General features: G+C 37.2%; 1 protein-coding gene across 1 annotated transcript; it reads left to right on the top strand.

Annotated features, from left to right (window-relative positions):
- The first annotated feature begins 1329 nt into the window (after positions 1–1329).
- On the top strand, positions 1330–22840 carry AKAIN1 (A-kinase anchor inhibitor 1). Its single transcript, NM_001145193.2, has 2 exons — positions 1330–1542; positions 19050–22840. The coding sequence occupies exons 1-2, from the start codon at positions 1527–1529 to the stop codon at positions 19238–19240; spliced, it is 207 nt and encodes a 68-aa protein (NP_001138665.2). The 5' UTR covers positions 1330–1526; the 3' UTR covers positions 19241–22840.
- The last annotated feature ends 284 nt before the right edge of the window (positions 22841–23124 follow it).

Here is a 23124-nt window from a genome sequence, read left to right on the forward strand (position 1 = left end):
AGTGTCTTTCCAAAAGTCACAACTTTCTAAAGATTATAGGATACATATGATCCTTCTCGTAAGAGTGATGATTATTTCTGACTGTTGTTGTTTTATTCCTGCATTTTATGTATTTTATATACATTACAGTTCTTTTATAATTGAGTTTATTAAGTAACATTCTTAAAGAAAACAATATTTCAGAGCAATTGAGAGTGTAATGTTCATTAATACAGTTGCTGTGTGAGATAAGTGAAGCTGCTATGTGAAGATGAATCTTGAAGGCCTTCCCAAGGAGAAATGATCTTATAAGGTGTTTCAAAAATAATAAAACCTGTCACCAGATGATTAGTTTGACTTTGGAAGTGATGCTATTCTTGAGTTATTGCTGGAGAATATAGCCAGAAGTATTTAAGCAGGTCAGTGCTTTTCTGTATCTGTATTTTAAGAATAAGGCCTTATTTGAGAGCTGAAATATTCCAAATTGAATTGGGAAGTTGTGTGAAATGCTTGATAACTAAAAAACAAAGTACAAATATCTGTTTATTGTAAACATATGAATGGAAAATATATTGCAAATTTACATGCAAACTTTCACACAAAAAACATGGTTTTAATCTACTTTTTCTAACTTACAGTGCTTAATCATTGTTTTTCAAATTAACACTTGCATGTGTAGGCTTAAACAGAACAGATATTTTGTTAAACTGCGTCACATCTGACTGTTGTCCGAACTTCTCACTTGTATTGCAGAAGTTCTTGGCTCACAGGAAATCTGAGCATGGGTTTTATATATGAAAGCAAATTAAACAAGCAGTACAGAAGTTATGGAAATTTTTAAGTTTTGTCATCTCCCATGGCTTGCTCTCCTCTTTCTTATTTAGTTATTTATTCATTTATTGATTTACCTTTTGACCTTGATGTCATATTTCCTATTTTCAAATGCTAATGTTTCCTGTTAATTCAAAGTGTTTCTGCCGCTAGAGATGGGCTAACAGGCCTGTGAAATCAGGGGAGAAATTCCTCCACTTTCCCTTTGAAAGCTAAAATACTGTGATGAAGTCCGTCATGGCTGGAGCCTATTAGCAGGGCAGCTAGCTTGTGGTGAAAGCAGTGCACCCCGAAATGTCAGGCAGCAGGGCTATTGCCGGGAGCTAATTAGGAGCAATTAGCAGGTCTTCCCGCTGGGCAGAGCGCTATTACCTTTCTCTTCCGTACCCTTCCTCCTGCTGTCGTTGCAGAGAAGCGAGTTGTGGCAGCGATGCTTCTCAGAGTGCGCGCGTGTGTGTGTGTATGTGTCTGTCCGTGCGGGCGCGCTGCGCCCCGGCCCCCTCCCCGCCCCGCCGCATTGTGGAGGGAGGGACCGCGGCCCGCAGCCGCCTCCGCCGCTGTGCGGGGCCGGCAGCTGTCCGAGGTGCTGAGCCGTGCGGGACCCAGAGCTGTCCGAGGTGCTGAGCGGTGCGGGACTTGCAGCTGTCCGAGGTGCTGAGCAGTGCGGAGCCGGCAGCTGTCCGAGGTTCTGAGCAGCGCCGCGCCCGGGCGGCATCATGGTGTTTGCTCCAGGTAAGGGGAGCCGCTTCGGGTGCCTACACCAGGGAGACCAGCGGGAAGGCCGTGGCCGTGCCGGAGAGTCTGCTCCGGGGTCTATGGGGGAGGGAGTACCAGATGAACCTGTCCTGCTGCTGGGCAAAGATAGGCGGTTTCATAGGGAGGGACTCAGCTGAAGGCTATAAGGGTCACCCCTATGGTTTCCATCAGGGACAGGAACCTTACACGTGCAAGTGTGCAAGGGGCTGTGCATACTAGACTGCACAAAAGAAAGGTCAGGAAGGAGAGTGGGACCTTGCAGTGCCAGGGGAGTGAGTGCCCCCAGCACTCACACTGGTGACTGTCAGTGAAACAAGCTCTGAATCTCAGGAGCTATTTTAGAAAATTCCACCATCATCACTCCCCCTCTCCCTTACTCCCCTGAAAGTATTAGAATGGAAGAGTACAGAAAGTTTGTTCAGGCCAGTTCTTACTGGAACAAAACTGAAGACTTCAGCAGAATCTCATGTGACACTTCACTCCATAAGGGAGTTTTGCTACATGGTATAGCTATTCTACACCAGAAAGAAACTGCAGAGAACCTGCATTGGACGTAATACATTCTGCTTGCAAGTAGGCAATTTGTTGTTCAGAAATGGATGAGAGGCCTGGTAGCTCTCAGATATTATAGTCATGCATAACGTTTTCTGTAGTGAAATGACTTGCAATTAATTTCTTTAAAAATGCATAGTTGTCAGTAAGATAGTGGGTCAATAGAAAAGTGAAAGTGAATGCTGCAACTTGACAATGAAGAATTATTAAAACCTTTGTTTTGCGAAGCTTACAGAAGTTTTGCTTTCCTTTGAAATTTCATATCTCATCTGTGGAGGGGTAAGAATCCAAAACTTTTACACTCTCATTAAAAGAAAAATATCCTGGGGTTCACTTTCCTAACTGAACAACTGAAAGTCTAACCTTCTGGGAGATTAATATCCCTCTTCAATAATCAGAAGTTCATTTTGCCTCTCAAACTACCAAGTTGTGGACTAATATACTGCTTTCCCAGAGAGAATGTGCTGAAGTTGGGATCAAGTTGTTTATCTCAATAGAACCAGCCACTGTTTTATGTAGTACTCCTTTCGGTATTAGTGGCATTTTTCTGAATTCCTTTTATCTGACAGTCTGTCACCACTAACCGAACTCATTTTTTAGATGCAGTATGGGACTGGAGTACTGCAGGATAAGATTACCTCTAAAATAATGTAAACACGTCTTTTTTTTTTTTTTCTTTCATCCCCAAAGACTGACAATTATTAAAACCCAACTTTCATTAATAGCTGCATAAATTGTTCTTTTCACAACTCTAATCCATAAGGAAAAAAATCTGTCTTGTATAATCATTCTTCTCAACCTATTTTTGCATGAAGAAAAGCCCTTGGTTTCCTTACAAATGTCATAATATAAATAGGGTAACTAAATAGGAATTTGTAGAATAGATGATAAAACAATCAGAGAGATTTGACAGTGTACAGAGCAAGCCTGAGTAGATTACATTTTTGCTGATCACTTTTCTTCACTGTCAGTCAGCCTTACCCTGGCATTCTCTCTTGTCTCTGTATGTGTATATTTTAAAAATTAGGTTTGTACATCTTTAACATCTTCATAGTAGCTGTAGATGTGGCTATGTCACATAGGAATTCTGTACATTTACTAAGAAGTTGAGTTTCATTTTGATGTCTTAACTTTCTGATTTTATCTTATTGTGATGAATGACCTGATTTCAATTTCATTTATTTGTTTCTCATGGTCTGAGGAGGGGAGGAGCGGACAGGGTGAAGGAGAAGAAGATTTGCCTATTTATAAATGGTTGTACATTATATCCTTTAGGCTCAGAATGATACACATGCTTTAAGACGGGGAAAGATACAGACACACAAACACACACACATTCACACAAAGAAAACAAACTTAAAAAAAATCTCTACAAGGAGAAGTTTGTTTAGCTGAAGACAAAGGTAATTATCTGCATGTCAGCAAGATGAGGCTTTACATTATTTAAGATCACTGGCTTAATGTGTTATTTTCATAAACTGGTAAGTAGAAAAAGCCTACCAAATTAAAATATATATTTTTAAAAGTAAAGACAACTACCTATTGACTGAATAGAGATTTTTACTTTTAACCTTCAACTCTTTTCCCTAGCTCTTACAACTACCTCCTAAATAAAAAATAAAAAAAAAAAAAAATCCAACAGCTTTAGACCAAACTAAACCAAAACCACAGGCTTCATTATTGAAATAGATTTGTAAAATATATATATATATATATAAAACATAAATATCATTATTTTATTAAAGAAAAATAGACATTCTTGATCACTCTGTCTTGTTCTGGAAAGTATGTTGCTGTTTACAGGTGTGCAAAAAGCTACTATTCATATCTGATCTTTCTTCACACCCAATTTTCACTAACTTTGACTCTTGGCTTAAATTGCTGTATAATCTGCTGGAGAAAAGAACTGAGAAGAAGGACATTTTTCCTTGTATGATTTAATCTGACTGGGGCTTCGCTGTACTTTGTTGTGGAGGTTAACTTTTCTTAGGTTGGTGTAGGAAATGAAATACCAATGCTACAAGATGTCTGGGAGTTCATTCTACCTAGAGGATTCCCACATAATATAGCTGTTTATAATGATACTGTTATAATAGGTGATGATCCATGTAATGGAAATGTAGACAAACTCTTACTTTGCAATGCTTAGCTTGTTTACTTCTTCTGAATTTAATTGCTTCAGGCAGAAGTAGACAAGAAAGTTTTACTTATCATCAAATGTAAGGATGGAGGTATGCACAGGACTGCAGTATGGAAACATGACATTTTGAGTTTTTTGTTTAGGCCATAAAGAAGTTGTTGAAGTGAAAGGTTTTCTTAGGACACTTTAGAAGATAATAGATTCTGAACTTTAAAAATAATAATTGTCCCATTAGCATATAAAGGATTGATATTTGCAAATAATTCTACAACTTATTGCAAGGTAATAAGTGAAGAGTTATTAAAACATTTCTTTTTCTCTAAAAAATCAGGAAAAATCATGAAGAGATGACTTGAATGCAGCAAGCAAGTCCTATTATTAGTTTGGAAAGGTCATTTCCAATATCAGGCCATCTATCAATAATATCAGTATCTATCAATCATTTTAAATGTTCCTAATCAACATTATGCTACTTTCTTTTCAGATTACTTTTAGTTAATTAAAAAAAAAAAAAAATAGAAGGTCTTGGGCATACTCCATGTTTATTCAAGGCCCCAACACTTTTCATATGGAACTTTAAAATAAAAATGGAAAGAAAAAGTGTTGTTTTTTTTTTTCCTGATTAATCTGAACAAGGGGGATACAAAAGAAGTTTGTCATTCTCCCAGGATTTTTTCTAATGCAGTTTTGCATATGAATCACTCAAATACTTCTGCCTTAACCTTCTACCCTCTGCGTGTCTGCACTGATAAAGCACAAAGGTTGCCTGCATTTTCAAAACTAGTTTGGAATCTTGTTAAGGGTATATGCTACCAAATGGTTTTCCTAAGCAACTCTCTCTCTAGGACATCACTTAAGAGATTATTTTAGTATCTATTCAGATTTTTACTCTATAATGTAAGACTATAAGATATTACCAAGGTAGAATCATGTGGCAGGTTATTACTGTTTCACTGAGTCAATACCGTACCATGCTATGTTTCATTAAATATGAATTTGTATTTTTTACTAAATAATATATTTTTTTAAAGAATTTGTTTTAATCTGGATATGTCAAGAAAGATTGCAGCATTTATATTGGCAGCTTATCAGAACATTTCTGTCCTTTAAGTATCTACTTTGAATTGTGCAGTTCCATCCTTCAGGTGATTCTTGTTGTTCTTCAGTGTAATTTTGAAGATTTCTTCTTACCTAAATACAGAAACTCATTGCCTTTATTCATGACCCTCCAGTCCCAAAAGGAGAAAGAGATAGTAAAATCATTTTTTTAATCAATATTTTTGTGTAAAAAAAAAATGTGTGAAAACACTTGAAGTTTGAAGATATTTAGACACTACAGAAGTCAGAACATTCACTGCTCAGCACCTTTCTTCTGCAACAGCAATTCAAACAGCTTTTCAGCTAGCTCTTCAGAAGCACAGCTGTTCTTCACATTTTTAAGCCAGGGACACAATAGCAGACCTGTATAATGACACTGAAGTTCAGAAGCGCATCATGTACCAAACATTGGAGGGATCTCATTAAAATGCAATTGACAACATAGCAGCTGCACACTAAAACAGATGTGACTACTTGTCTGAGTAGTCCTGATCTTCTCAAGTGGGAAAGCTGGTGTGTTGTGGGATGCGAAGACATTAAATTTCTTGATAGCCTTTCATTTTTTAATTATAGCATTGGTGATACTGTGGAGAACTCTGTCCACAGTGCACAGATCAAGATACTATGAAGGGAAATAGTGAATGGAAAAATTCCTACCAATGTTTTTAGTTTTCTAAATATAAACTGTCATGGGGTTTCTCTAGTGTTTGTGCTGAGTATGGCACCCTGGCAGTTTCACTTACGAAGTTTCTTTCACCCATGAAAACAACTGTAGGATGGCAGGGTACAGTCTTTTTCTCTATTTGTTCCCTAATTGTTGTTCTACATTCTGTTAATGGTCTAAGTTCGGCAGTACAAAATAAATAAATAATAACACACTAACCCCTGATATAAGTTGTAAGAGTATATCCAAATAAGAAAGAATCTTATAAGCTTTGTGGTAAAAAGTTCCATGCCATAGACAAAATTTGAAGGCTAGAGTCAGGTAATTTTGTAAGCCTTATATAGTTTGATGCAATGGTTGTCTTGTCCAGAATCTGTGATAGCTAGTAGTGGATTTGGTAGTGAGAATGCAGAGCAGTTCTGTCAAATGCTCTCAACCCAAAGTGTTTTTCACCTGGTAGGAAGAAATCATTCAGGAAGAAAATTCTTATTCTATTTCACTGAGGAAAAAAAAGAAAGTGTTTTTTGTGCTGACCTTCCCAAGTGATGCATTGATATCTCCCCTGATTCGGAACTCTACTAGCCAGTCTTATTAGTAAGGTGAAAAAATGTTAGTTCATGGATATTCAGAGATGTGATGAGATTAGCAAGCTTAAAAAGTAGTAATCAGTACTAGATGCAATATTACTTTGAAGCATGATATTAAATGATGTTAAATGATGTTAAAAACCAGTGCAGAATTTACTTTTTCCAATTATTCGTACCATAAGTTAAGTCTTAAGTAATAGCAAATGGCACCTCTCAATTCCAGGTTGCTGGGTTGAATCTTATTCAGATGAGCTGCAGAAAGAATTCAGTCTTCACAGTGGCTGAGTAGTGGCTCATATCAAAGGAATTGTTCATAGCTAAGAGTTGGTAATGAGTCATACAGTCATTATTAACATCCTTACTAGCACTGTTTTCCAAAAGCCAAATTGTGAGCGTGCAATGGGAATGAGTTACGTTGACCTGTAAAGTTTCTTCCTCCAGACTGTTATTCTTACATATGAATTGCTCTGCTGTAGTTCTCACAGACATAAATAATATGATTCTAATCTTGTAAGCTTTAACATGATAATGGAAATTAAATATTGTAGAATACAGCAAAGCTTTAGATTTCTTCCTATATCTTCAATCTTATACATTAGCTATTTTATTAAAGACTTTACGTATCATGTTTACACATAAGAACTTAAGCAAAAGTTCTTTGCAAACAATGTATGAAGTAATTTCTTTATAGTCTTTCTGAAATTATATGAGAGGTTAGCCATTTGCAGTTATGTTCCTTATCTAATATTTTGCAAGAATATGAATAAGATTTTATCACTGCTATTATTATTTGCAAGAATAAGATTTATTATTTTTAAGGTATTGCAATTGGAGCAGAATCTTTATTGATATTAACAAAAATGAGAAGGTGACCTGAATAGCCGTAAAATTCCTATAGAATGCCTTGCCAAGGAAGTCAATGCAGGTGAGCTCTGTGCTCCTGTCATCTGACCCAGTAAATGCTTGTAGTCATGTTGTCAGAAGATGCTGTCTTCTTTCTTAAAGAGAGTCTGAAATTTTCTGCCTGAAGAAGTAAGTTGAACCATGCAGATATTTCTCTAATGGTAAGGCAAGTGTAATCTCCTGTGGATTACTTTCATTTGCTTCACTTTGTAGTATGCATATTTGATACAATGACACTATTTTCTTACTCTGATCAGGGAATCAACTTACCATTTGTCAGTATGAAGGTGGTGCATATCCATTACTACATCTATTATATAATAATCAGATTAACTGTACCTTCTGTCTTGAAGTAAGCTTTCTCCTTAGAGGGGAAAATACTTCTCTGGGAAGTTTGTTCCAAGAGAGGAAAACAGCATTCCAATTGCATCCTGTTTCTTGCAGCATGTACATATAGAGACACTGTCAGATTACAGCTGTGAGAATGCACCTCTTTGAAGGCACTCTCTAAATTTATATAATCTTTTATACACTTCGTCTTGTAACTTTTCATATACACACACATATATAAATATATATTCAGCCACAATTTCTAATGGCCTTAATAAGCAACTTTCAAACTCTGTTCACATTCTGAAATAAGCAGGACACTTTTCCTATACAGTTATTACAGCTTGCAGAATGTTATCACTGATTTGCTGGCTTTTGGCAAGTTACATAGCCTCTTATATTATATTATATTACTATAACAATAATAATAATAATTAAGTGAGATATTGCAAATTTTGATTAAGCTGTACAGAACTGAAGACCAAAAACTGTGTGGCACTGCAGAAGTATGAACACAACAGCTAACAGTGGAGCATGGCACCTTTGAAAACTCACCCATGCTACACAGCATGATGGATAGCAAAAGCCTTTTAACACCCAGGAAAGGTAGGTGGGGGATTCAGTGAGGCTTTGTGTGAGCCCACGAATGATATTTTTTGGTACAGAATTAGAAGGCCTAAATGTTATCTCACTTTCTGTGCCTAAAATGTTCTTTTTGGCTAGTAACCTCTGGACACCTAAGCAGTAGAAAATAGAAATTGAATGGCACACAATCTACCTGTATCTGTAATATTAGACTTCTCCTTCCCATGGAGAAGTACAGCATTTGATGCAAAGATGTTTCTTACTTCTTATTTGAAGTGTGTCTCTTAAAAGAAATAGCAAAATTGTGCAGATTAAGGTAATATATTTTTTTTTAATTTTAGAGAAGCTGGTCCCACATGTTATTTAGAAAGTATCTTATTTTTAATACACTGAACTCTACCATAGGAGTAGAAAAAAACAAAAGAAAGAACCCTCATTAGTTCATGTTGACTTGTAATGTTAGTTCAAGAAATTTTTCTTCTGACAACAAAATCTGAGTATCATGCTAAAAGATTTACATATGGCAGAATATTCAGTGACTACTACTTTGAACTGCATCCAGTCTTCAAAGCTGTGAACACGTTGTCCTCAAACAATGAAAACATTGCATGAAAATACTGAGTAAATGTATAAACTGCAGTTTATAATCTGTTTTAGTTAATCTTATTAAAGTACAGCAATAAATCTTATAAAACATGTTGGAAAAATTCTTTAGAATAGCTTAAATGTCTGTAGATCTCAACAACGTCTTAATTTGAAAGATGTTGAAAGCTTCATATTGGCTGGCATATTTCAACTATTTATGGAATAACTCACTGAGGACTTATAAAAAATAATGTTGATATATAAAACCAAACCAAAAACAATGATACTTACATCTATGCATTTCTCCTAAAGAGAAAAGCGCAGTGGACAAAAAAATTATGAGAAGGTGATATGGATATAGTTAAAGTATTACTTTGGAGATATTATTATATCCTTTGGGGAACTCTGTCTGCATTTCTGTTCTTCTCTTTCCCTTTCCATTATTCCTTGATTTGTGTTCAAAGCAAAGCTGTACCTCTTTCATTTTTATGCCTTCTTTTTCTATCCAAAGTAGTCTGTGTTGGCCCTCTTCATAAGTTTCTCTTCCGCAGTGGTTGCACAGCAGTAGTCAAGGACTGAAGTTAGGGCAGGAAATGTAACTGAACTATAACTCTTCTGGTGAAAGCGAGGGAATGTTAAAAATCTTCTGACTGCTACAGGTTAGGGAACTGGAAAACACTGGTAGTCCTACATGAAAGCATTTCTGCTATGTAAGAATCACAGAATCATAGAATGGCTTGGGTTGGAAAGGACCTCAAGGATCAACAAGCTCCAAGCCCCTGCCATAGGCAGGGCCACCGACATCCATATCTTATACTAGAGCTTCAGTTTACTTCCTCCTTCCTCAAGTAATCAGGGCAACTGAGTGCCCTTAGAAACCTGACAACTATCATTCAGAAACTCACAGAGCTCCATTCTGGGGCATGAGTAACAGTACTGGACAGAACTAATTTTAATACAGTGAAGAATGCATATGCTGGGTTTTTTTTTCCCCTTTTGTCTTTTTTTTTTTTTCTCTTTCTTTTTTCTCTTTTCTATTTTATGTTTTCCCCCCCTTAATGCTTCAATCTAGGACCTTTTCATGAGATCTGAACTGGCATCATTACTGATATTGCTATAAATTGGATCTCTAATCCTCAATGACACATGCTTAAAGTTGGTTTTGTGCACATGTTCAAAAGTCTACAGCCCTGGCTAACTGATGTGTTCATTCATTCTGGATGTAATTAATATGACTCATCAACATTTCCTGATTATGGATGATGTGCAGCCTCATCTTTTATATCCCTTTTTCCAATTATGGATTCCAGTGCTGAAAACCTAGCACGAACCAATTAAGCGGTACAGAGAAGGAGAATTTTAACCATTGTGATTTGCAGGCTATACAGTATTCCCCAGTAGATTCTCACCTGTAATTTCCATTCTGTGACTAGGAAAATGGAGAGATATGCCACTGCCTAAAGCCAATGGGAGGTTAAAGAACAGACTTTAACTCTTTGCAGTGGAAGACAAATGTTGATGCAATGAATGTTAACGTTAATTACTACCGCATGCACGCTTTATGTCATTGCACACTTGCCAGAATCTTCACTTTTTTGTGAGCATTACAGCTCATAAACAAAAATTAGCTGATGTCCTGTAACTTTTCTGATAAATATATACTTGATCCTATGATAAAATTTATCATCACGGTCTTGCTTATATGTACTTTCATTCCAATTTAAATATCAACAATATTGTTGGTTTGTTTGTAAAACTAGTAGTAGAATTTCCCAATGGAATTGAAATTGAAATAGACTTACCAGAGAGTGATATTTTTGTTGGATTGTTATTGTTTTAATTAATCATGGGGGAAAAAATATTCTAACATTACAGTGCTGCAGAAAAAAAGTATAATGGTTAACTATTCCAAACCAAAGTAATATATTCTTAAAACAAAGGGTAATGTTTCTAGTTAAGAGATGTATTTACATAATCTCTTGAAAAACATTGAGAGATAATTTTTGCTTCATGTCTCTTCCAAATTCAGAAATTTTATATAAATCAGACTTGTAGCTAATGGGAATATATTTTGGGTAACTGTGAATTCTAAATTGCTCTGATGCTTGCTTAGAGAAATATGGCTTCACTGTATTTAAAAATGGTTAAACACAAAGCTGTTGCAAAAAAAAGAAAAATCATTTTTTTTTTCTAGGAGAATAGCTTTAGAGATATTCACTTGCTAGAATTAAACTACTTTTGTTATTCCTGTGAAGCAGAGCTTAAACTTTTAACCTCTGATGCATGGTCCTTGGGATTCATGGAACCTGGTAGAAGAGTTAAGTTGTTCTCTTCAAATGCAATGTTTGTATTGCATCTCAAGGCTGAATGAGACCTACCCTGCAGGAAGATATGAGATACATATGTGTCACAAGTTTTGAGAAAAATGGATTTAAAATTAACTATTTTTCTTCTAGTTGGCAGCTGGTCATGAGTGGTGTCCCCCAGGGCTCGGTACTGGGGCCGCTTCTATTTAACATCTTTATTAATGATCTTGATGAGGGGATTGAGTGCACCCTCAGTAAGTTTGAAGATGACACCAACGTGGGAGGGAGTGTTGATCTGCCAGAGGGGAGAAGGGCACTACAGGGGGACCTGGATAGACTGGATCGATGGGCCAAGGCAAACTGTATGAGTTTCAATAGGGCCAAGTGTTGGGTCCTTCATTTTGGTCACAACAACCCCAGGCAACCCTACAGGCTTGGGGAAGAGTGGCTGAAAAGTTGCCTGATGGAAAGGGACTTTCGTGTACTGATGTACAGTCAGCTGAATATGAGCCAGCAGTGTTCCCAGGTGGCCAAGAAGGCCAATGGCATCCTGGCTTATATCAGAAACGTTGTGGTGAGCAGGACTAGGAAAGGAATCCTGCCCCTGTACTCAGCACTGGTGAGGCCTCACCTTGAGTACTATGTTCAGCTTTGGGCACCTCAGTACAGAAAGGACTTTATGGAAAGGAGGTGCTGGAGCAGGTCCAGAGAAGGGCAACAAGGCTTGTGAAGGGTTTGGAGAATATGGCCTACGAGGAGAGACTAAAGGAACCGGGGCTGCTTAGTATGGGGAAAAGGAGGCTGAGAGGAGACCTTATTGCTCTCTTCCAGTATCTGAAAGGTGCTTACAGTGAGAGTGGGGCTGGTCTCCTCTCACTGGTGACAGCTGACAGGAAGAGGGGAAATGGCCTCAAGTTGTGCCAGGGTAAGTTTAGGTTGGATATCAGGAAAAACTTCTTTACAGGAAAGGTTGTTAAGCACTGAAATAGGCTCCTAAGGGAGGTGGTTGAGTCACCATCCCTGGATGTGTTTAAAAACCATTTGGATGTGATGCTCAAGGACATGATTTAGCAGAGGATTGTTAGTTAGGGTAGTATAGTTAGGTTGTGGTTGGACTCAATGATCTTTAAGGTCTTTTCCAACCTGAGCAATTCTATGATTCTAGGAAAAAACAAAAAACTTGATGAAAAAGCAAAAAAAGATAACAGAGATAATAGAAATTTGTTGAGATTACAGAGGTAAGATGTTCATTTATGGTCATTCATGCTCACATGTGATTAATACCTTGTCAAAAAGTATGGGATAAATGATTTGTAGCCTATGCTTTCCAAGAGTCTGAAGTTCTTTCCTACCTTTTCCTGCTCTTATTCCATGTGAAAAATTTTACCTCTGTTTCCTTTTAAAATATTGATGCTTCATCCATTGAAAGATACCTTGTTCCTCCACAGTTTATTGCCATAATCAGGTGATCTGGGATGGACTTGTATCTTTGCAAAAACAAGGTCTGTGGTTGCGTAGCTTCATGATAGTATCCCCCCCAGTTCTATGAAAATATATGGTGGATAACGTTTTGAACTGCTGATTCACATAAATGATGTGTTGCTAAGTATTATTTAGTAAGAATATTTATAAATCTTATTAAATTTAACAAGCAGTAAACTGAAAGGGAGAAGGCACAGGAGACTGCTTTGATCTCAGGCTGGAAAGGAAGTGAATCTTGGTGCTCTGAAGAAAGTGAAGTGAGTAAATGAGAAAAAGGTCCATGTGCAACCAGAGGGAAGTTCTTCAAGACTTAATCTGTGTTCAGCACTCTTTCTCTGTAGTTATTGATTTCAGTGTTTACTTTTCTAGGTATATTCCGTAGTCTAGAAACATCAGAGTATAAGATCCCCCACACAAGGTATTCTTGGACTTAAACTAATATTCATTCTAGGAATTTAAATGGTATTTTGAACTTGCTTTAAATGTGTTTATTTGTTCAGGATTTTGTGTGTGTGTGTTGTTTGTTTGTTTGTTTTTTTAATTTTTTCTTCATGAAGTTTCAGAAGAGCCAAGGAAATTTTTAGGTATTAATATATGGCACTAATTTTACATGAAAGTAAAATGTGACTGATTCCCAAAGCCATTCTAAGACTTTGAAGTTCTGCACATCTTTCAAATTGTATTATCAATTGCAGAACCAAAGCGGAGTTTGCAGTATAACTGCAGTATAACTGCAGAGAATAACTAGAAACTAGAAAGGGTTTTCTGACATGAAGGGGATTTTTCATCTTGATGTGGTCATTAGACAAATGTAACTTATAAGCAGAATGCTATTTCTGCAGTAATGTAATGTTTTACCAGCAAATAGTTCAACTGAAATTTTGTTAGGGAATTTTTATTAAAATTATTCTTCAAACCTTAAAAAAATAATAAATCTTAGCTGTATGTTATTAACGCTTGATTTGATTAGCTGAATACCAAATGCTTAGACAGCAGGGGAGAGATCTGTATTTTACCTTATTGATAATGGTATTAATATGTGATCCTTAAAATGCCGCATTAATTCTATAGGCGCTCAGTGTTCTGCCTTTATTCGTGTCCACAACAGTCTGTATCTCAGCAAAGTGGAGCAGTTTGATAGACATTTTCCAGCTCAGTCCCCTTGGGATGCTTGCATGAGTCATTGCTGCTTTCCTTAGTCAGTCCCTCTCTTCTAAGTGCAGCATATCAATAAAGAAGTGAGCTTCTCAGAGAACAGCTTTGTGCTGGCTGTTTCCTTTGAAATGAATAGCTGGAAGAAAGAGGGAATAATGGGAACAGCCCTCTAGTCACTGCTGTTTACTCCTTCGGGAAGTGGAAAAGTTGAGTTTTATGGCAGCCTCACCAGATGGAGTCATAAAATCACAGAACAGTTGAGGTTGGAAATGACTTGTGGAGGTCATCTGGTCCAACACCCCCTTCAAGCAGGCCACCCAGAGCAGGGTGCCCAGGCCCACGTCTCGGCAGCTTTTGTTGATCTCTGTGGGAAAAAATTCCACAGCCTCTCTGGGCAGCCTGTGCCAGAGCTTCATCACTCGCACAGCACAGAAGTGCTTCCTGGTGTTCGGAGTGAGCCTCCTGTGTACCAGTTTGTGTCCACTGCTTCTTGTTCTGTCACTGGGCACCAGTAAAAAGAGCCTGGCTCTATCCTATTTTCACTTTCCAGGTGTTTATAGACATTCTTGAGATCCCGCTGAGCCTCCTCCAGGCTGGACAGTTCCAGCTTTCAGCCTCTTGACTTTCTCCTTAAGAGAGGTGCTCCAGTCCTTCATCATCTTTTTGGCCCTTTGGTGGACTCAGTCCTATGTGTTTATATCTCAATTGCATGAGGAAGGGTGAGGCAGAACTGGATACTGTACCCCAGAAGTGGTCTCACCAGTGCTGGGGAGAGGGGAAGGATCACCTGCCTTCACACACTGGAAACAAGAAGGCAGCCGAACTCACATTTCTCAGGTGAATTACTCCTGGACTTTCCTGTGTTCAGCTTTATTAAGCCATTCATTATTTGATGAGAGATAAGAGGAAAAAGTGAAGAAATTTCTGTTTTTGTAATCCTCTTGAAGCAGAGTCCTTTTACAGCAACTTCAATACCTGAAATTCTTAGGACTTAACAAATTGTGAAAGATTCTTTATCTGAGTTAGGGCAAAATGACCTAGTTTCACAAATGGATTGGAAGATGATCCTTTTGAAAGTACCCTATAGCTCTGACATTTGAAAAAAAAAGTTAAAATTTTGACTGTATTTAGCCTGAAGATGACATTAACTATGATTGAAAGCTTAAGCCGTACAAGAAAAGTTGAGGTAAGGTCAGAAACAAACAAACAAACAAAAACCCACATGCATTTATCCTCATTTATCAGCCATGATTGGAAACAAAAATACAATGAAAGCCTTATTCTAGATTTAAAGAAAAAAAGTATCACATAGCTCTAGGTCCTAGAAATCTTCATGAGCAGAGCCACTGTTCTGAGAGGCAGCTGGGATTTCAGACCTTACTTCCCCTTGTTTTCCAGTTCAAAGTATGGGCTTCCCTTCATGCCCAACAGCCTCTCAATTTCCACTTTGCTAAATGTGTAGTGTAGATGTTCTAGTTGTTGTATTTGCAATCCCATCTTTTACCTTGAATATTCTAATTCCTTCTAATAAATGACAGCCTCCCTCCATCCAGACCCCTACATAAAATAGTATCAAGAGTGAAGAGGATAGAGGAAGACTAAGAAAGGCAGATTTCCTCTTAATTTTTCCACGGTGAAGAAAAGACTTAGTAGCACCATGGAGGAATTTAGGGTGTGGTAGCCACGACAGGACTATGCCACAAGGTGACCATAAATGTTAGAGTATTTGTTAATCAGAGTGGGCATAATAAGTGGATAGTGTTTTCTATTGTAAAGATTATGTTTGACAATGGCTTCCTATATTTTGTTGAGAACACACACCAAACTAATTTCTTGCTCCTCTGAGTCAGCTGTGACAGACACTACAGTTCAAGAGGAACTAGGTGTTTATATGTGACTGACTGATGTGTCTGGATCCTGGATGTCAGTCCAGCTCCTACATATGGTAATCACTCTATAGGGTCAGACCTCTGCACTGTGTCTGATATCCAACTCAAAAGGTGAAAGGAAAAGGATAAGAGGAAAGAAAAGGAGAAAAGAAAAGCTCACGCTACAACTGGGCAATTTGTCTAGTAGGATGCTGTGAGAGACAGCATCAAAGGCCTTACTAAAATCTAGAAGTATTACATCCACTGATTGGATTATCATATCATATAAGGTCATATCACTACGGCGGGATTTTCCCTACATGAACCCAGGTTGACTATGCACGATAATAGCTTTGTTCTTAAAATGCCTTTCTGTAGCATCCAGGATAATTGTCTCTATAATTTTTCCAAGTACTGTTGGTAGACTAACGGGTCTGTAGTTTTCTGTGTCTTCTCTCATGCCCTTCTTATTTTCTGATTGCTAATTTTAAATGTAACTGGTCAGCATAAACTCTCAGTGGCCCCATTACTTACAACACCCAGGCCAACATCTTTGACTTTCTTCATAACCAAAGCCATTTGGTTTTGTTGTTGTTTTGTTGTTATTGTTTTGCCTGGGTTACTATCATGCTAAGTATGTTATATTAATGCAAAGTTGTTACATGTTTGGTTGTGTTTCTTTAATTCCTTTTTGTGCATACCTAAACTATCAGAAGTAGTCCAAAGGTTCTGGTTTCTATCTGCTTGGTTTATTTTCCCAGCACACACCAACACTGCCTAATAAGCAGACGTAATCAAGGTCTCAATTAAATGAATTGTATTTAAATGTGAGCTTTGCTCCATGACAAATAACTGAAAAACACAGGTAACCATACTAATATATATTTATATATATATAAAATTCAGATTTTGTACATTAAAAACAATAAAATAAAACATGAAGTGCTCCAAAAGAAAGAAAAATCAGTAATTTTCAACAACAACATGATTGCAGACAGTGTGCTTTTAAAAATAAAATCTGATTTTTTTTTTGTCATGGGGGTTGGTAAATTGATCACATTTCATATGCCCTTGTACCCGAATCCAGCATACTCATTTGTATTTACAGATTCACTCACATTGAAAATTTTGTATTTATCCATACTTTTGGTAATATATCTTCTGAACACAAGCTGAGTTGGCTGATACTTTTCAGCCCAGCAAGACTTGTTCATTGTGTAATAAAAATTTGAGTTCATATTTGAGCAGTAGAGTAGTATCTGTACATTACTGTTAAATATACTCATAAAATCACAAGGTTGAAAAGGACCTAGAAGATCTAGTCCAACCATCCTCCTATCACCATTATTACCCACTAAATTACTAAAGCTAGTAATCTTGCATGTTGTTTTTAAATTTCATATATTTTATTTCAATAGGAAAAAAAAACATGCTTTTTTTTTTTTTTTTTTTACTTTTAGCCAGAAATTGTATAATATGTGTATCATGGATAGAAAAAAAAAGTATATTTTTGAACTTCTTTCAAATAAATTTTGGATAATGAATTATTTAATTCTTACAGATTAAGGTTTAATTATTTTGCTAGTGGTTGATTTGGTCTCACAAATCTTTGTAGTATCTTCCATAAGACAAACTGGTGATTTTACTTTACTTTTTGTTTCTATCTAAAATATTCTTCCAGATATTTCTTAAGGAACACTATGGCTTTGTTGCTTTCTGCAACAATGATGTTAGCCACCTGTGTTAGGCCTCTGCGCTCACTGACCAGTAGCCTGATCAGGGCCAAATGACTGCAGACGCACACCAATATGATGAGCAGCAAAATGGCGTCTATTCACTACTAAACACAGCTTATATACATTTTTACCTACATAACCGTGCTGTCATGTCCCACTCTGATTGGTTCACACCAGATAACATTGTGCCTTATTTGGCCGTTTCCACATTCTTTTCTCATCCTTCTTCTTCTCCTGTTTTCTCTGCATCAAGGTCAGCACGATAGCACTGTCTCTCTATGCTTAGGGAGAGGCCTCTCCCGTATATCCCGTGCCCCCACAAGACGCCTACTACAACATGGCTCACAACTCCAAATATGGACCTCTTATGAGAATATCTGATCTTTCATTCACTCTGTTTTACTTCTCTCAGGACGTAATTCTTAATAAATGGCTTCAAACGGACAGTGAAATACAATTCCATTTCATGAGCTACTTGACTATAACACTGTTGATTAAGAAAGAACTGAGAAGATTATCTCAAAAGCCTTCAAAATCAAATCTAGTAATGCAAATAAGCACCTACCAAAAGTATTTCCATTAGCAAGTGTATATTTTCTTAAATTCCTATAGGTGGACATCTCACTGATTCAAAATTATTATTTTTATATCAGGATAAACCTTGACCATTTTACGGCATTCCTTGTTGTCCTACCAAAGTCATCTTTTCTGATAGGAGGCAAAGTAGTCTCTAATCTACTTGTCTTCATTACCACGTTAGTTGTCACAGAACATTACTTTGCTAACCTCCAGGTTTTAGCATTTTGGCAAAACAAGAAAGCCTCAAGAAGTATATATATTTTTTTAGGTTGCTATTGATAGTGTAGTTTTGTTTATTTGTTTTCCTACTTTAATTGTAGCAATCTGAGCATTTCTTAATGTTTTTCAAATGCTTTTGAAAATGTAGCTAAGGATTAATGAGCTTACACTTAAGAAAATGTTTACCTTTAAGCCAATTGGAATTTGATGGGTGAAGGCTTTTAATTTCAAGTTAATAGAAAACTTAATGAAAACTTTTCCCCTTTATGGTCATGAAGGAAAATGCATCAGAACTGCAAAATGAAGTCAAAACCCCCACAGAAAAGCTCACATCTAATAAAAAAGGATATGATTCAGAGAGAGATGAAGAAAAAAAAAACACTCTTTCCCTCTCATGCCACAAAATAGAATGGTACTTGTTTCAGCTGTGAAGACACAGCTGTCCTGGGGCTGGGAAGTGGATAGCTGAGGTCTATGACTCAGTCTTCCTCTTCAGTCAGACAACACTGAGCATGTAGCAGGCATTTTGCACCCTACTACAGCATCTTCTATGGTTCTCTATGTCATAAGCTGTTCTCAAGTACTCCTGTCTCCCACCCTCCCTACCCCCTTCTCTATTTCTATTCTTCATGCATTCACAGAGTATCCACAAATGCTTAAATCAGCTTGTTTGTTTGTTGCTTGGTTCTGACAGGTGAGAAACCAGGACCAGAACAAGATGAGGTTAAGCTGCAGAATGCCAGCAAGCAGATAGTGCAGACTGCTATCCTCCAAGCTGTGCAGCAAGTTTCTCGGGAGAACCAACAAAAGGAGAAGCGAACAAACAGCAGCGTGAGCCTCCAGCTAGAAAGAGGAAAGTTAACCAAGAAGCATGAAAAAAAGTAAAGGAGCAGCTTGTTCGTATTGATCCTTCCGTCTGCCATGATTTCAGCCTTCTCTTTAGTATCAGCTGTACTGCTAGCACCGTGTTACTGTTGTGAAGCAAACCAAAGTATAATCAACACCTAGGCATAGAGTAAAGCTGCAATAGTCCTTGGCTGAAAAATATTAAGTGCATTAGATGACTAACTCCATATTTATGCAGTGCCTCTTAAGAGAAACAATAACCATAGCTATAAAGGTAGTTTCAAGCACAAGCTCTTATGGTATGGACTTATTTTCCAAAGCTTGTTGTCAGTACACTTCCCTGTCAGTTCTGCATGCAGTGTTGCTGCCAGGCCAGCTGGCCAGACTCTCCTCTGTCTTACCGGGTTCACTGAAGCTGTCTTCACAGAAGAAACAGTTTACTACTGAGTGTAGCAGAATGCTCTCAGGCTGCTTTGAGAGATGAGATTGTCATTTATTTTTTTATTAACCATGGATTAACCATGAACATGAAATGGCAGTGTAAAATGGATTTGGTATGTTCCATGAACCATTTTCCTTTTTTTTTTTTTTTTCATCCTGGAAAAAAGAGAAGCATCCACTATGACTTTGCAGCAACTATGGTCTATGACTGTGATCATAGATCTGTGATCTTTGTCTCTTTTTTTAAGAAGTTAAAATAAGTGCTGAAGTTTTGGTCTACTTATTTTGAAGTACTTCTGAACTTCTGTACAAAAATCACTGGTGCCTCAACCACTCCTTTTAATTTTCTTGATGTTGAAAGAAGAGAAACCGACGTGCTGATACGGAGTTTGCTAGCTATGCCAGTTTTGAAAGTTTGCTGTGACTTGTTTTACAGAAATGAATACTGAAGTGGCTTTACAAAAAAAGATTTTGACTTTATTACTATTTGAAGGATGGAAATACACTGTGTCTGAATTCTCTCATGGTAGAGGTTTCTCACCTGACGGGCATAAAGTGACTTTAGATATTTGCAATTGTCACATAGATTGACCTCAAATAGAACTGCTTTAAGGTGGTAATGCAGAACTTATTCTTTAACTACTCCATATAGCTGAAGAAATCCATGATATTTCTGAAAATACACATTAAATAAATATATCTTTCACTTTTATGCTCCCTTACTGTAATGATGATTGCACTATTACACAGCTGAAATGAATAATAGTTTATTTCATTCTGGAAATGGCTTCTAGCTCTACTTCATCTGAATTCTTGTAGTAATATTCCTAGAAATATATTAGAAGTAGGTGCAAAGAATCTGCAAAGTAGGATAAAAACTTTCATAATTGCTTTTCTACTCAGTGAGATGTGTCTCAAAGTGACTTTTTCATTTAAGTAATTGGCTATTACTTACTATGTTCTACTGCTCGCGTTAGTCAATTTCAGGATTCTTTCTCATGGCCAGAGGCTTAGTCATGAATAGCCACATATTGTAATATTAAGCCTCTTAAATCTGCTTGTGTAGTGGAAATGCTAAGTCACAGCTTGAACCAGTGATTGAGCACCTGGTGGGAAGGCAGGGCCAACCCAGGGAAGCTCAGGTGCATGCAATGCCCCTGAGTGACTGGAAGGGTTGGAGCCAGGATCCACCCCTTCCCAGACCTCATTTAAGGGTTGGTGGTGGAAGTGAGGGTCTCTCTTGCTGGAGATCCTTATGTACCTGTAGTCTTCTAAGGGTAAGCAGATTCTTGTCTTTGTGTCCTCAGCTGCTGTAGCCTAGGAATTTGCTACTGTGCTTTTACTGTTATGTTTTCCATTGTATTGCAGTGTCACAGCTTGTTTTGCTTTGTTGTTTTTTGTAACAGCATTGAGTTATACCAGAAAATGCTCTAGCTCAATCTTCATTTCATTTAAGAATGCGAAGATAAATTCAATGTGAAGTTGTTATAAATCCTCTAATAATTAAACTGGACTGCATTGCAAGTACACAGTTGATTTGTTTCTCTAGGCACTAGCTGGGTTTCCTCAGCCAAGCAAGCTTTGAAAGGAGGAAATGCTTGGTCTTGAAGCATGCATGTATTTGTCATAATAGTCATTTTTTACTATTAGCTTTTTCATCAACTGTCCTTCGGTTAGTAGGTAGCTCTTTTCTGAGCACTTGTATCTTTGCTTTCTGAGAGCCTAGGAAACCAAGTTCAATTCTGAGGCTGAGGAGCAGGCAAGAGGAGTACATGAGGGATAAAGCAAGTCTGCTGAGGAGGCTTTGTGATGCTAAATGGCGTTTGCTAACAGTGATGTAAGAGGGAGAACTACAGGACAACAAAAACACACCCCATTTAGGATTTTTCTACTTGGGTTTTTTTTTTTCTTTTCCCACAGAAACTTGCAGGAAATGTATTTTTATACCTTTCTGGTGCTTGTATCTTTAGTAGTTTGGAAATGTGTTTACATGTCCATGCTTTCTTCTTAATCCCCATGTTAGGCAAATGAGAACTTCAAAAACTAGTGAATGCAGGTTTTTTGCCATTACTTCATATGAGCCTATTCTACCTTTCTCCTACTGTGCTTTTCTGCATTATCTTTTTACTGTCCTAGCCCTTTTAGATACACTGTTACTCAACCAGTACCTTGTGCCCTTCATTTTAGTGCTGTCAGAGGTCTAGCATCATGGAGAGAGAGCGTTAGGAAGCCTCACAGAACTCAGAGGAGGTTTGATAGGAGGCTATCAAGGAAAAGCAAATAACCTTGTATAACTAGTGTCATTTTCCTTGAGACCCAAATAATGCATTTCCTATCTATACTATGTGTATCTAAATTAAGGCATGCATTTAGTAACTCCTATCTATTGACAAAGGACGTTCTGCACACCATTTGCATCTGATGTATGTAGTTGAGATCTATACTGCATGTAAGAAAGCGGATGATTTTAGTAAATTTCTGGGAGAAAAACACAGACCATAAATTATTACAGATGCGATGCAGATCTGATTACAAATAAAGAAACTTCACCTCACATAACTCTGGCTTCTCGTCAAAGGAAGGGAAAAATGTTCAGATAATGTAGAAAGTCTTTCGAGAAAAGCAATGTGGTACTGAAAGATTTATCCACCGCAATAATTTCTATCTTAAGCATGCAAGACAATCAAAATGGTATCTAAACGTATTTAAATTCACCACATTTTAGCACTTGTCAATAAGTAGAAGGATGCACGAATATGAAAGTACACTTACTGTGTCTCTTCTTGTGAAGTAGAATCAAGTATCTGTATCTATCTTACTGCTGCACTTGCTTTATTTTCATTTAGGTTGATTATCATGGTTTTATTACTGTGCTTGTGTTCTTTGTAATGTAATCAGACACTGTTCACAAAGCAGCAGTACCTAAATGGAAATATACATGCACGTAGCAAAATGTTGTAAGAGATTACTAAATACCACTGCTTATGAAGTTGGTGGCTCTGGACAGTTACACTGGAAAGCCTTACTATAAAATGAAAAACACAGTGTATCTTGGGAACTAACATTTTCATTTTAACGTTTAAGAAAAGTAAAAGCATTCTGTAGTAACATTATCACTAAGAACTGGAAAATCTTGAATGTATAATCAACAGTAAATGATGCATCTAAAAATCTTAATTAAAGGCTCTAATGTTATCATCTCTGGTTTTTTTTGCAGTATTCTTATGCACAGTCTGACTGTAATGTATGTACAATAATAAGGATATGAAAATAGCAGTGTAGCTGTTCTCAATGTGACTACCATGAAATATGCTGCAGTTGTCCTTTACTTGAATGGTAATGTCAAGTGCAGGAGTTAATGAGTCATTACCAAAGGCTTTTTCTGACAGTGCTTAATCTGAATTTCAGGAAAGGGTATGAGGAAATAAAATATATTATTTAAAGAATATAGGATTCACCCTTTTTCACTTGGTTACCTTTTT

Source organism: Gallus gallus, chromosome 2 (genome assembly GCF_016699485.2).
Source record: "Gallus gallus isolate bGalGal1 chromosome 2, bGalGal1.mat.broiler.GRCg7b, whole genome shotgun sequence".
Lineage (NCBI taxonomy): Eukaryota > Metazoa > Chordata > Aves > Galliformes > Phasianidae > Gallus > Gallus gallus.